General features: G+C 39.0%; 1 protein-coding gene across 7 annotated transcripts in view; it reads left to right on the top strand.

Moving 5' to 3' along the window:
- SPPL2A (signal peptide peptidase like 2A) overlaps positions 1-5,538 on the top strand; it is a 28,301-nt gene extending 22,763 nt beyond the window's left edge. For 5 of the 7 annotated variants that reach the window (XM_010571903.1, XM_010571906.1, XM_010571909.1 and 2 more), the window contains one exon: positions 4,944-5,538. In XM_010571903.1, coding sequence (XP_010570205.1) covers positions 4,944-5,018 — 75 coding nt within the window. In that variant the 3' untranslated portion in view covers positions 5,019-5,538. Of the gene's footprint in view, positions 1-319; positions 354-4,943 lie in introns of all 7 variants that reach the window. The other 2 variants (XM_010571904.1, XM_010571907.1) reach the window with 1 other exon arrangement.
- Positions 5,539-15,894: the final 10,356 nt, after the last annotated feature.

The following is a 15,894-nucleotide window of genomic DNA, read 5'->3' on the forward strand; positions in this document are numbered from 1 at the left end:
GAAAAAGGCGACAAAACACCCCCCCCCCCCCCCCCCCCCAACAATGGTAATTTGGAGTGGAACAGAGCTGCCCTATTGACAAGGGTGACCAGACTTCTGTAGAGATTTGCTTTGTCCTCATGGGAACAGAGAAACCTTGCAGACTTGTTAGAGCAAAGCATCCTAAGAATAGGGGTACAAGAGCATGTACAGTGTATCAGGTGAGTAAACTTCATGAATGCCGCTGTTTGTTTATGGTCCATTAGTTAGCTTTTTTGAGTTTGGGGTTTTTCTGATTTTTGTTGTATATGATTTTAATAATATAATGAATTTTATTTAGGTATCGGACTCCTCCAGGACTCCTTTGCTACAAGGTGTGATTATGGCCTTCTTTTAATGCAATTTTATTAATCATCTTATGGTTTCTTTTTTCCCCTCTGCTTCCTCTTTTCATTCCTTTTTGCATCTATCTTTGTAATTTTCCTGAGTAATTCAATAGAAGAGGGTAGAAGTGAAGACAAACTATAAATATGTTTTTATTCTTAGGTGAGGTTTTTTTTCCTGTTTCTTTAAAGGAATACAGGAAAACTTTATATTTAAAGTACCAATGGAGCCACGATTCCTAAGCCTGCAGGCAGGCTTTGTATGCCTCTAATTTCCCAAATCTCTAGGAGTGTCTTCAAATATTTAGAATGGGTGTTAGTTCCTCTACTGTTAACCTATATGGAAGTCCTTCACCTAATTTTTCTGTGCCACTGTGTTGATGTGAAAACCTGCTTAGTGCTAAACAACAATTTTGTTGTCGTCTGTTATAATGTTTGGTATTGTAGTTTGCATTTAGTAATCATGTCTACAGTCCCTCTATCATCTTATTACTTGACAGTATACTTTATCCCGTACTGTCTGCAGTGCTTGCAGTGGGATAGGGAGCAAGGATTTGGACCAGCTTTTGTGGTCTTGCTGTTGCACAGCATCTAGACTGCAGCAGGAAGGTTTAACCTTACTAGGCTATAGCTCATGACTGCTAACACTGATGCTATTTATTTTAACTGTTTCCTGTCTCAAGCACAGCATGGAGAGAGCAATGCAGGCTTTCAAATTTCAACTTCTTGCATTTAAGCATTTAAATATAATCTTGAATTTTAGTCAGCAGTCTAGAGTTACACATCTATTTATAAAGCGTAGCTTGTCTGCCCTATATGCTGAAGACAATTTGAGATGGTGAACTCTATGTCTTAAATTCTGAACTAAAAAGTACTTTTCTTACTAGCTCCTTTCCTCAAAGAGTACTTAAACAATTTAAGTCTCATTAAAAAGCCTTAATAATAAAGAAATTGGATACAAACCCAAGAAGAGGCTAGGAAGTGGGAGGGGCTGAGTGCAAATTAAAATCAGATGGCCATACTGTATTTTTATAACTTAAAATTCTTCTGTCCTGCTGTGTGCACTCAAGTTCTTGGATAGGATTGTTAAAATCAGTTTTTTTCAGTTTCTACTTTATACATGTGGGTGATACTTGACTCCCTAAGATAGCTCTGAGGTCCCATAATTTTTAGGTGAGGCCATTTTTGTTTCTGCATAATGATGCAGTTTTAAGTTCTAGTTATGCTGTGTGGCTTTTTTATGGAGTAGCCTTGAGCTGTAATGAGTTGCTGCACAGAAGAACATTTTGACTATTCACTGAAGCACAGGGATTTCTAGGGAGAGTAAAGTACCTACTTTCCCTACCACTAAATGGGCGGTATAGCTGCTGTGAAGTGTGTAATAAAGGTTTTTCTGGGTTTTCTGGATTGCTTATACTCCTCATGTATGCCTGCATGATAAACTAATTTGATATGTATTTCCCAGTTACTGATTTAATTTAGAAATACGATTTGTTTTTTGTATGAGTACAATCTATGAAATCATTTTAGTAACATCCTGAAAAATCTAGTGGACTAATGCAACTTTGAAATCTTCTAGATAGAATAGTCTTGCAACTTTTTAGTTGGTCAATTTGAAGTGTTTAGCAAGCTTTCTTATCTCTCTTTGAAATAACAAATCAACAGATTTGTCAGTAGCATGTTACACAGCATGCACCTGCTGTTTAGTACTTAATTTTAAATCACATTTTTAGACACTTGCAAACTAATCATATCTATAAGTTGTTAAGAGTTTTGTGAATGCAGCATCATAATGAGTGAATCTTGCAGGCAAGTGTGCATAGGTATTACGTGCTCTTTCACAGGCAGGAGTTTGTATTGCCATTTCTAGTTTGGCTCTGTGTGTGGTTTTCGGGGGTTTGGTTGGGTTTTTTTGTTTTTAATAGTTCGCCATGTTAGGAACTAAACATAAGTAACTGAAATACATTTATGTTTAACCTATCTTGACACCCCCCACCCACCCTTAAAAACTGTCAGAAATTCAGATGTGGGAGAAAAGCTTCTGAATCTTTTCCACTTTAAAAATGTTCATCAGCTCTCCACAATGTACGGTCTGATTGCTTTGTCTCTTTGGAGGCTTTAAACAATAAGTTTGTCCAGGATTTTAGCACAGTGCCTTCATCTTGCTGCTGGTTGTTGCAAAGATTCCTGCAGCTGCTGCTGAGGCTTTGAGGATAGGGTTGTCCTGAGAGAACCTACAACTGAGGTACACTTGTGGAAAAAGATGCTTAATGCAATCTTACATGTTCAGAAAGGCATCTGTTGTCCCTGACTTCAAGTTGTGGGCTATCCTTCTTCTAGAGGGTGGACAGATTAGAAATTGGGTGGGGTGGCTTTTTTTTTTTGGCTTTGTAACATCTATGTATATCAAAAAACCCAAACACCCTTTATGCTCTAGTAGCCATTTTGGTTTTAAAGTTAACTTAAAAATCTGATACATTAAGCAGAGACTTTAAATACAGGTGGTATCTCCAGCGTAGGTACATTTTTTGCTACTTACCTTGTTGTAGGATTCAGAGAAGAATCTTTGAGTTTGGGATACACTGAATTGTTGCAAATAGTGTCAACTCTTCCTTCTGGAAGCATCTTGTCTATTTGATAGGGAAACATTTTACAAAAATGCTTACCAAAACTACCTTCTCTATGCCAGCTGTTAGATGATTCTCCCTAGGATGAAGGAAGATACATGGCATTACTTGATGCAATGTGGTCTGTGTGGGGGTTTTTTGTTGGTTTTTTTTCACATCAATCCTCATTCAAAGTGACTGTTTGACTTCTGTAATTGTAGGGAGTGTTTTGCTTTGGGTGACTTTTGATGTGGGTTTTTGCTCACAGTGTAGGGGCAAAGTTCTAGGTATACTGAAGTGAATGCAAGATTGTCATTAGCACGGGAGCTTGGTATTCACTGAGCGGGTGCTATTGCTATAACTCAGTTGTTAGGTGTATTGGCAAGACTAGTGTCTGCCTTCATTCTTATTGTCTTAATTCTGACATATGAAGGGAGAGATGTGAAAGACCTTTTCTGGTTTTAGTCACATTGATACTGTGGCCACTAGGCTCTCCTAAGCTCTACCAAGTCCCAGGGACTTGTTTCTGCCTTGGAACTGTCATCTCAATTTACTGCAAGGCATGTTGGTGCATCTGGATTGGGAAACAGCTTGTTTAAGCAAACCTGCTTTTAATAAGGCATGTTTGTGTACCTTGCAATCAAACAACTCTGTTGGCATAAAAGAAGGTATGGCACAGAGGTGGGTCATAGCTAGAGAAGAAGAGAGAAGTTAATGGAACTACTCTCTTTGCCCTATATATAGAATTATAGCATGCTAAAGTGTGTATGACACAACAGTATCAGAGCCTGGCTTTGTCTTGCAAAGGATCCTGCAGCGGGTGCTAGTAAGACAAGAAAGCAGTTGTGTCCTCATCATGTGGAAATCTGCCCAGCTTAGAACCCACACGGTGAGCAGCTGTTTTACAGAAAGACAAGGAGCCTTTTTACTACTAGGTGGGGATATGCCACTATGGAAGAATTTATGCAGGGGTTTCTACCTTTTGATGCTGAAAGCATTATGCCCTTGTCCTAATAATCCTGCCACACTGGGCATATTAGCTCCTTGAGACATTCTGTTTTTCAGCATTAGTTTTACTACTTTTATATCTTTTGTCTCTGGTTGTCAGCTATCAAAACTGTCCAATCCTTGGCCTCTTGTTAATTATGCTTAATTCCGAAGCCCTCAAACTTTTGGGTCTCAGTTTGTCATGCTAACAAACGTGTGTATTACGTCTGTAATGTATTCAATGCCTTGTCCCAGTGAGGAAGCCAGAGCCTTCATTGCCCTCTAGCAATACAGCAGTAGATAGGGAAACAGGCTGCTTTTTAGTCAGGAAAAGTAGAATATTGTCTTGTGTTACTCAGGTGACCTAATCAGTTAATTGGAAAGTATAATCAGTCTATATAATAATCTGGTTTAGATTCTCTTCTGTTGCAGGACTTTACAATTCCATTTCCTTTATCCTTTTCAAAATAAAAGGAAAATTTACAAACAAATGCTGCCAATACAGTTAGGTTTGCTGACTGTAATATAGCTAGCCTTTACAGTCAGGGAAAGAGAAAGCTAGTCTTTTATATTCAGACTATCGCTTGCTACCTGTAAATGTTAGGTAGGATCCTAAGATCTATTTCCAGTTCTGCAAACCATGTCTTTGAATAATTTGCTTAACCCCAAATGTTTTTTTTGTTCTCAGTATTTAATAGTTGAGACACTTTTGACTCATAAGGTTAATTCCTTGTAGAGGTCTTGGATCTTTAGTTGGAGAATGCTTTTGTAGTGGAAAGCATTAGCTAAGAGAGCTTTGGTTATTTGGCTTGAATACTTTTCTGATCTATAGAGGACTTCCTATCTTCTGCTAAAATGCACTCTAACACATGTTTAATTATATTTCTCTTAGCTAACAAATACTTTGGACCAATGGGGGAAAAGCAGTACTTCTTTGTAAAGAGCCATCTCTTTTTTTTCTTTTTTTTTTTTTTCTTTTTACATTTAGATGATGGAACACCTGGATTACCCAGGAAATGAAGAAAGCACAGTATCAGCCAGTGAACAGCCTGGAGGACAATAATGTGTAGGATCCTGATTTAAAATAGTATTCAAATTTTCTACAAATTAATTACAGTAAATTTGGTGAAGTTTTACAATAGAGTATTTCCTACTCTGTAAAATGGTTTTTTACTCCTGCACCTATATTTTTATGGAAAATATTGTTAATAACAGAAAAGTAATCAAAATAGACTTGCATTTTTACAGCCAAACCATAGCTAGTAAAACCGTGCCTTATTTCAATTTAAATAAAAGGATATTTTCTATGCAATTTTCCAAATGTGTTTCTATACAGTATATTTTTATAAGTTGCTTGCCCATATCAGTTTGATGCATTAAATGTTCTCTTAATTTTGATTAAGACTAGTCACATTTAAAAAAGTACAGTACCCTTCATAGGATTTCTTTCCAGATTTTGAATGCAAAGATTGATAGTAGTATAACTATAGCAACTAAAGAATGAAACTATAGTTCCATTACTACAACTAATTGAATAAACAGTGTGTATGTTAGTCTATGTACATTCTAAGCCATAAAATAGATAACAGGGCAAATTTAGCTTGGGGTTGTGAGCCCCCCCCGCCCTGCCCCGTAGTATCACTGGCTTATGCCTTAACTGTGAAAACTGTTAAGCTTTGATGCAAGTCTTTGGATTATATATATCGCCAACCATTTCCAAAAAAATAAAAGGGGGGAGGTACTTATACAGTGGTCCTGGAAACTTCAGTGCAGCTCCTGGAATAGTTGACAAACAAGATGGTGTGAAAGGCAAGAGAGTTTTTGCTGAAGGAGTGCTATTTGGGAGGGTGGGGTGAAATGTTAACTCTGGCCTGGTTCTTCTTCTACCCATTGAGACTAGGTCTGTATTTGTGGTCTTCATTTGGCTGTGGATCAATTCAAAGGGGTGGTGGAAGACAGGACAGATTTTTTTAGCTTTTGCATCTACACCGTACTTTTTTTTTAAACTGTTTTTGAAAATTCTTTGCAATTGATAGACAAAACAACAGGTTTGAATAGTGCTAGTAGTGCCTGTGTTAGTTATAGGCCAATGCATGTGTTTAACTTGTTTAATCTTAATTTGTTTTAGCTTTTAAAAACTTGGAAAAGGAAAAATAGTTTAAATCATTAGTTGGCATTTAGAAGAGTTTGAGTTTGTTTGACACTTCCTTTTTTTCAGGAAACTGCTAACTGAGGGGGATTAGGCATAGAAAATTTGTATAGCTGTAATGCTAACACTTTACACCAAAGAAAATTGGAGAAGGCAGCAACAGGAAACCACTGAGTTCACTTAATGACTACCTGACATTAGCACTAAAACATTTTTCTTATTCTTTAAATGAATGTCATACCTATAGTCAGTACAAGTTCAAGAACCCTGGAGGAAACAACCGAATAAGCACATGCTGGGCAATGGCAATGCAGGCTTTCCTGCAGTGCCTCATGTAAGTGCCTCGGTGTTTGTCTGAAGGTCACCTCTAGACATTTATAGTTAGTTTGGGGCGTGTCGGCTCAGGAAAATTTACCCAGATTAAATCTAGTGTAGCTAGATTTACTTTGGAAGTATGCTAATTAAGACAATTGTAAATCTGTATTGGCAGTTAACAAAGGTTTACTGCAAATTTGCCACTTTACGTAATTATATCAAATTTGAACTCTTGTTCACGAGAGTCAGGAGCAGACACACTTACAGCCTGAGTATCAGTTCTTGCTGTTCACACAGATTGACTGCGGTGCCAGTTTATATGGGTAAGATAACCACCTTGTTTTTCCGTAAGAAAACAGAAATTACAAAAGTTTTTGTATGTTAATAGTTGCCCCTCTTGACTTTCTTGACCTCAGCTTGAACTGACAGCCTCAGAATACAATGTTCTTGTGCACCATGTTAAATTTTTATTTGACTGGAACTTCAGTAAATTACAGTATACCTCAGCGTTCCAATAGCAGACTGAAAATTTGTCTTCTGATGTGTTGTCATGCTCTTCAACAAGCCCAGTATCTGCCAAAGTTAGATGGCTATGAAGTTTCTGAAAATTCCTGAAAGAGATAAAGAAGTCATAACTCAAAGTCATGCACTACTCAAAGCCCTCAGAAGCTTCACAAATCTATGTAATATGACTCCTTTTTCTCTTTGAAATCTTCTGCATGGAGGATTTATTACACCTTCAGCTATAAATGATAATTGAATTAGTATAAATAAAGATGACCTTTGGTAACAAGTGTATTCAGCAGCTGGCTGTGGAAACTCTGTCTTGTTCTGTGCCTAATTATGCTCCATGCCTGATCATGCCTGAGGTTTCACACACATGTGCTGCAGTTTAATGGGATGTAAACTAACTTTTTTTCAAATGCTTAGGTGCTTTGTTTACAAAAATTAAGAGTGGAGTTTAAAATTTTATATAAATAATAGGTTAGTATTGACTACTGAAATGAGGTTTTTATAAGTTCAATAGAACTGATTGCAACACTTAGCAATTTTGAATGTTTTTAGTAGTAAATTTGGTTGGGCTAAACACTACGTTAAAAGCCTTTTTAGTCATACTTTAATATAAAAATCTTACTACCTTTTCATTGTATGTTTACTGACAACAGCCCCCTTCCTTATGACTCTTAAGTTATCACTTTAAGAATGTTATTAATAAATATTACTTGGAAAAAAAATAGTTAAGTAATTGCTTTGTTCTGACTCGTCTTTTTTCTTACTGTGAACATTCATGGCAAAACAGTTAACACTTCATAATACCAAGTAAATTAAAAATTCATGATACACCTCCATAAATATGTAGTTGCAGTTTTTATACATCCTGTCTGATGTATCAAAGTTATGAGTCTGTTTGTAAATACCTTTGTGGTGGTTTTGGTGGGTTGCCCCCCCCCCCCCTTTTTTTTTTTTTTTCAGGGGCAGGGGAAGAACTGAAGTCTGTGAATTGAGCTACATCAATTTTACTGGTCTAACTCAGCAAAATGCTTGTTGCACAGCTGTTAGTCATGGGGCACTGTGAGAGTATACCTGACAAACAGTGAGCTGGAAATTTAACATGTGCAAATTTCCTGATGGTAACAAGCTTACTTGCATTCAGCCTAGGAAATAGGGCTGTAGAAGCATTGTTCACCTGAATGTACTTTGCCTTAGACATGAAGGGCAAGAAAAAGCCAAGCTTCAGTCTTGAAACCCAGGCTTGGGTTGGAAATGTTGGCAGGGAAAAAAAGAAAATTACTGAACCTGAATATACTTGGTATGTGATCCTTGTTACATCCCTAGAACCCTGTGATAGTGTGTTTGTATTTAAAATGTTTGTAAGTATTTTAAGCCTCTTCTGCTCATACACTGGAGGTTCCAGTAGCATTGAGTCACAGTAACTGAGTACTTAACTGGGAGAAAACTCTCCAAAATGCTCTTTGAATTTATGTATTTTAAAAAGTAGAGAAGTTAAGAATAGATATAGCTGCAATCAGCAAACTTGTTTGTCACTGTCTGTTCCCCATGCATTCTTGTTAAGGCTGGTGCATTTGATACTTTAGCAAAAGTGCAAATCTCAGAGGCTTCAAAATTGCAAGCAGAAGAGAGGCATTTTCTTCTAAGGAAGAGGGTTACCATTATTAGTTAACAAGTGCTTGCCTATTTAGATTGATCCAATCTTTACAATACAATTCCGTTTAGACGTAAGAAAAAGCTTTTCACCGTGAGTGTGGTCAAACACTGGAGCAGGTTGCTCAGAGGGGTTGTGGAATTTCCATCCTTGGAGATACTCAAAATACAAGTGGATGCAGGCCTGGCAGCCTGCAGTGGGGCTGGACTAGGCAATCTACAGCGGAGCATTCCAGCTCTACTGCTCTGATTATTAAGGCATTGTTATGCTTGTTTTCCAGCTTGAATAATCTGCATATTTTTTTTCGTCATAGAAAAACTCCAGTTTGATCACCACAACATGGGTCTGATTTTTCACTTGGAATAATTTACTTCTACTAAACTGTTAGATTTAAGCATATTTAAAAGTTGTCTTTAGATTTGTAATGCTTTCAGAAGCACTGTTTTATTTTCAGATAGCCTATATGGCACATCTTACTGTGAATGATTTATCTTTCTAATTTTTGAGGAAAGGAAGAGGAGAGCAATTCAGACTGTTATCCCCTTTGTCAGAAGCGAGTGATCAAAGTTCAAGGTTTTGTGTTCTTCAGAGAAGCTGATGATGGAGGCTCAGGTATCTCTGGAATCCCTCTTAAAGAATGTGCAAGATCCTGTTTCCCTGAACACAGAGGGCATCAAATAGCCGAGAACAGTTTTTTTGCTTGCAGCTCAAAGACCTTTTAACCAAGAAAGTGTTTAGATCAAAAGAGCTCCTTTCAGCTTTTTCTTAAGAGTGTGCTCACAGGTATTCTGCTATCTGGTTTTCTGTTCCCTCTCCTTGCTCGTGCACATATTCACCTCCTTTCTTTCCTCCTCTTTTCTATTTGGGGCAATACCAGCATGTTTTAAAGTGCATTTGCACATTACTTTGTCTTGGAGAATAATATTTGCCTCTGTTCTGGTGTGGAGACCAGTGTTTATGAGGAGGTTTAATCTTTTGGACCCTCTTAAATGCAGCAGTCATGCCCACCAGCTCAATCCACCAGTAACAGTAATTTAAAACAGTAGCTCATGTTCTGCACATCCTTATCTGTGTTACAGTCCCACTGACTTTCTGGGGTTGCATTGAAGTTGGTGCAACAGCCTGGCTTAGATTTGAAAAACAAAAAAAGTAAGGGAAGTTTTTTTACAGTTTTATCAGAGGCTGAAATGTGCTGGTGGTGGCTCTCCCTGTGTTTTGCAGAAAGGCTACCAGAATACATCAACTTCTGTATTGGGAATACAAGGAAATACAACAGGTATCAAAACACTTAAAAGTTCAACAGTAACTCAGTTACTTTAATTTCAACCTTTGTTGTGATGTGTCCCTATCAAAGCTAGAAGAAAAGTGGGGTCCTTTTAATTGACCTTTCTTTCAAAAGGTAACGGAGACTATGCTGGGAAATTGATCGATCCTTGTGGATTTAATGCAACTAACTGCAGAAAATTAGCAAATGGGTGTTTCTCTGGTAGGTAAGTATTTCTCTGGTAGCTGATTTTAAAAAAATTTAAAAGTAAATTTACTTTATAGTAACAATGGAAAAAAGAGCAAATGCATGCCCATTGGTAGCTTTTTCTCTAAGAAATGGAGCAGCAAGCCTCTGCAGGACAAAGTGACACTTTTGTCCAGGGTCACTGTCAAATAAGAATTCAAAGTTGGACAATTAAGACTGGTCTTGTATAGGCTTACCTAAAATTTTACCTTTTGAATACAAGGTACCTATCCCTGGATTTAAAAAGAAAAAAAAAAAAATCAAGAAATGGAGCTCTGTAAGGATACCTGTGAACTTGTTTCTGATTTCACAAATTCAGGAAGCAGTTGGTTTGACCTGCTGCCCTGTTCTTGCAAAGCAATTTCTTTAGACTGTAGCTGGCATTGCCTGCTACTGCTGCCTGACTGCACGGAGAAGCAGCACCTCTGGCTGCTGGTGCTTTCCCCCCCTGGTTCAGGCAGTGCAGTCATGGAAGGAGGTGCTGCACCTCTGCTTCGTGCACGTGGAGCATCTCTACGCAAAGGCCACCTCACTGCCTGTCCACCATGACCAGCTCAGCCACTAACAAGCAAAAACTCAAGAATTTGTGACCCCAAAGATTGCAGTGGAAACAATTTTCACAGGGAAGCTTTAAAAAAAAATCTTATGAAAGTTATGGGCGGGAGAAAGTTCAGAAGGAACAAAACTGACATCAAGTAGTTTGGTTTTTTGTTGTTTTTTTTTTTTAAAGGCAGGCACTGATAAAAATCTTGCAAAGGGTCACCATTATGATGTAAATGTCCCCATACTGTTCCTGGCAGCTCCTGGTTTTACACATGTCAATAGAGATGTGTGGAGGCACACCCTTGCCAGTTTTGTGCAAGACTTCGGCCTGTGTTGGTTAAGCTCTCAAACACAGTTTTCTGAGCAGTGGGTAATGTATCGTATTCCCAAATACAGGATATGTTTACATTATACTTTAGATGATGGGTTGGGTGATGTATCTTTTTTTGTACACTTACGGAGCATGTTGAAGGAAAAATCGCACATTCAGAACTACTGTGTGTGCTCAATCAGCTCATTAACTTGAACATCCCTTCCTATTAATATGGAATATCTTTAATGCAGATTTTAAAACTGGAAAACCCACACTCTCATTTGCCTAATTTGGATGTGACAAGCCATACCGCAAAGCCGAACTTGGGTTACTGGTTTTGCACTCCGAGTGTGGTGTGTTAGGTCAGTGGGCCCTTTGCACTGCCATCAGGAAGCCACTCTGCAGTCCTTCCCTGGTGGTGGTGGTGGTAACTTGCCAGCCCCAGAAAAACGGGAAAACACTGAGAAACTCAGAAGCCTCACATAGCTTTCCCCACATAACTGCGTTGCAAAGTAAATGGCTGACTTTGTAGCCCAAAGTTAAGACCTCAGTGCAGCGAAAACACCCTCCTGCTATTGCGATGGGCCTCACCCTTAGAGGGGAACTGAACTGCACTGGTGGCCTTGGTGTGATACCGAATCACCTCCCTTGCCTCTAAAGGCATGCTACCTCCATGTTCCCTTTTTATAATTACTTCGCACAGTAAAATGTCACTGCTATTTTGCCAATTCTAATACATGAACAGTTCTATTAATTTAAATACATACATTGCTTGTGAGCTTGGAGTCTAAATCAGTTACAGGGGATACTTTGTTTTATGACTGTTAAATATGCAAAATTAACTTTCTGTACGTTATTTTTCTCCTGATGTATCTTGAATTTACCCTAGATTTTATGACCTATTTCTTGAATGTACAGCTAAGGCACTTGTTTCCTTTGAGGGAATACATCTTCTCAGCTGTTAAAGCTAACATATTTCTCAGACTAACTACTTTTTGGTTTTGAAGAACCTCAGTATAGTGCAAAATGATTACCTAACCTTTGGGACCTCTTCAGAAGATGATGTGTAACTCTGGAGTGTACCACATACCAACAAAGTAACCATAATTTCCAAACAGTTTAAGTTACACATTTTTTGAGTTTTATTTTCCCTGGCTTCAATGGAAACAATCCTCCTCCTTTTAGGTACTATTTCCGAAGCTTTGTGATTGACAGCAATAAGATGTTTCTACTTCATCCCATTTTGAAACAGCATATTTTGAATTGCTGAAAAGTTGTGTGTTTGTAATGTTATTTGGTGTGTTATCTAAGAGGTATTGGGCAAAATATTTTCACAAAAACTTGGCAACTCCAGCACTAGAAAAACTCTTCACATATCGTGGAGGGGACTTACAGATCCTGTGTCATCGTACGTTTTTTCTTACTTGACAAGTTTTAAACATTCATGTTGAAAAAAATAAGTATCTTCAGTGTTCAGGAGTAGCAGTCAGAATGTAAACTGGTGAGTTGCCACTTTAGCTGTAGCTAGACAGCTGATTTACCTAGATATATCAGAAATGGACAAACGTGTGGCCAAAAAAAAAAAAAGGAGGTATTGGGAGAATTCACCCTTGTTAAAAGAATAAGAAAAGTGAATCACTAATACCTCTTTTCTGCCACAGATGACTTTAGTAAGGGACAAAAATGGTTTCTACACAGAATCTGACCTTGAGTAGGATATTAACTAGATCTCCTTATCAGCTGGCATTTGCATCTGATTTAACTACATGAACTCCAGCACATATTTTGAACAACTTGAAAAGAACAGCTGCAGAATAACAGAGCGTATCTCTGGTAAAACTTTTTATGGAGTCAAACGAACAAACAAAAAAGAGCCCAAACCAGATTACTTTTATTTAATGGTAACTTCATTTTTCATAAAGAAGAATGCTGTATTTGATTTTTTTTCTTTCTGTGTATGAGTCAGTATTTCATCTACATGAGGGTGAGTAAGCAATCAAATGGCCTTATACTGGCTACTGGATATTGCAATATTGAGATAGGGCTTCCTTAGGTTTCTTAAAATCCTTTAGCACTTACTGCGGTAAGATCAAGTTACAGCTGGTTTAATGCAATGTAAAACCTAGTAAGGTTGACATCACAAATTTTACTAGTTCTAGTGATGATTACCTAACAAATAACATAAAGTGCCAGTGACAGACTGATAGTTTAATTTGGGATATAAATATGAGATACAGGAACAACATAGCAAAAGGAGTTTTGTGTAAACCAGTTATATTCCATTTTACATAACAGAAGCTTGCTTCAGGTTAAAGGTCCTTAAATGCAATAATGTATAAAATAATGCTTGATTGATTATTTCCTTCTAATTCACTGCTAACAGTTGTTGATTTGGAAGGAGATATCAGAGAAATTTTGAGTTGACTGTTGGTGTGGTTGGAAGGTAACGCTGAGGGTGACAAGTAGCAAATATTTGTCTTACTGCTTAGCCCTCTAAGGTTGAGCTACAGCGATGAAAACAAGATTTAACATCTGAATGTGCAAGAAGTCACTCTTTTTGGATGACTAAGGCTGCTAGCTCAGGGTCTAATCACATCATGCTCTGTATGGCTGATCAACGTCATAAAAGGATATAAGGTGACTTCCGTAGGCCATGTGCCATCACTCCTGGGTCACAGGGATGTATTTCACGGTGGTGCTATGCCCTGCCCCCCTTCACAATGCTCTGAAGGCTGACGCTCCCCCAGACAGAGTGAGGCAGAGAGGATGTTGATGACTCATTTTCCCTTAATTTTCTTCACAAGCTGTTCCAGTGAAACAATGTGCTGTCTCTCCATCTAAGCTTATCACAAACAGTTTAAATCTCAAACAATTTGATGTCAATCTCTTTACAGTTTTGCAGGATCAACAGGAAAAAAAGGCATGGAAAATTCCTCACCTCAAGCATGTTGTCCTAAAACAGTAGGTTATACCAAAGAAGTCTCATGCCCAGGCTGGCCTCCAGCTACTTTTTCCTAATTCCCTTGCTCCTTTTAGCTCTTGGATTTACAAATATTAAACTTGGAGGCCAACATGATAACCATGAGAATCAATCAGTATGGCCCAAATACTGCTGTTACATGAGATGAAGGACCTAGTCATAGAAGAACTTGCTTATTAACTTCATGTGGGATGTAAGGAGGTTTAGATTGATTAATTAGAAAGGGAAAAAAGAGGAAGGGAGGAAACAGGAATGTGGTAGTTTGTCAGAAGTGCTTTATAGTGTGAGCTGAAGAATTCAGAAATCCCCCATTTTCTCTGCCTTCCTTTGGAAAGTTATTGAACCATCTCCAGAAAATTTTACTGGGCTTCTACTGCTCCTACTGTTCCTGTTCTGTAAGCCAAGAACTAGCACTAGCACATGGGAATCCAGGCAGGAGCAAGTAGCTGTGGATCAGCAGGCTTGGGATTTCTCCTGCAGTAAGAGAGTGAATTTAGCCTGTTAGTTGTGAGATCTTGTACTGAAAGCTGAATGTTTGCAGCTGCATGGGTCTTCTCAAATTTTCACCTATTGTTTGCAGCAAATGGGTTCTGGGACCAGAGTTTACTACTGGACTTGCCTTGCTAAATGGCTGTTAATGTGAGGACTTTTCATTTCTTGTGATCTACAAGTTCAGTTTAAACTAGCAGCTGCCAATTCTGCTGCTTTTTTTTAATGCTTGGTTTTGATTTTTGAACATCCCTTTCTAATTCTTGGAGTGGGTCTAGTAAATTTGGTAGCGTACCGAGCCTCAGACTCTTAAGAGACTGTTGCTGTCATGCTGAGGCTCACCAGGTTTTGGCTGCATGTGCAGAGCTCTGTTACCCTGTGATGCAGAAACTGATGGTTCAGGTGTGAGCACACACTCGCATGTCTATCAGCTTAGCCCAACGCTATATGGAGTTAATGTTGGCTTTTTGCAGCAAGGGGAGGCAGGTAATACCTGGTTCAACATAGTATCACAACAGTACAGACAAACGATGAGGCCTGACACTGAGAATCAAAGTTTTTAAATGAATTTGAATGTTCTGATTGAGTTCATACAAAATTACCACTCTTGTATGGCTACGGTATTTCAGGAATGGTACCAGGACCTTTGAGCCAGATTTAACTCGCTTGTGAACCATGTTTTCATTGCAAAGGAAGCACTGAGCTATCTACCTGCATATGTCTTAAATAAAAATGAATGTCATAATATTAGACATGCATTTTAGATGAGAGATTTTTCTAGGAAGTCTTTATTTTTCATATTTAGGGAACCTAAGTAATTTGAGCCGAACTTAATTAATCTCTTTTTCTACCCTTACAAGTGGTGTTTACTCTAGCGTACAGTTTGGGCAAAAGATATATAATGAAACATAGAGTGGGAATTATTGCCTGAGGCGCTTTATTCGTGGTACTGATAGCATATAGAGCCCAAAGACGACAAGGTTCCCGCCCTGGGCGGTTCCTCATCTAAACCGGGAACAGAGTCGATTGAAGGGGAAGAAATGCATCCTCCTTTTTCCCTTCCAAAATGAACTTTCCTCCGCTGTTGCTCGCACCGAGTTACAGGATGCGTTTGACGCAGCGCTCGTGGCGGCGGCGGCGCTCCCACGCGTAAGCACGAAGCTCAAACGAACCTCAGCTAACGCTGTTCCCCACCTCCGCAGGCACCAGCGACCTGCGGTTCACCAACGCGCGGTACACCGCCGGTCCGCTGCGAGGTGACCGCCAAGCGGGGCGCCAAGGCCGGGCCCCTGCCCGCCCCGCGCCAGCGCCTCGGGAGAGCCGCGAAGCCCGATGCTGCGGCTGGCGTTTCTGCGGAGAGACGGGGCTTTCGGGAGCAGAGCTTCCCTCTCCGAACCACGCGTTTCCAGCCAGGCTGGCTTCCGTCCCGGCAAGCTCCGTTGTTAACGTCTCTTCGGCTTCTACCTCGGCAACAGC

This window comes from Haliaeetus leucocephalus, unplaced genomic scaffold (assembly GCF_000737465.1).
Source record: "Haliaeetus leucocephalus isolate CR32 unplaced genomic scaffold, Haliaeetus_leucocephalus-4.0 Scaffold339, whole genome shotgun sequence".
Classification (NCBI taxonomy): Eukaryota; Metazoa; Chordata; class Aves; order Accipitriformes; family Accipitridae; genus Haliaeetus; species Haliaeetus leucocephalus.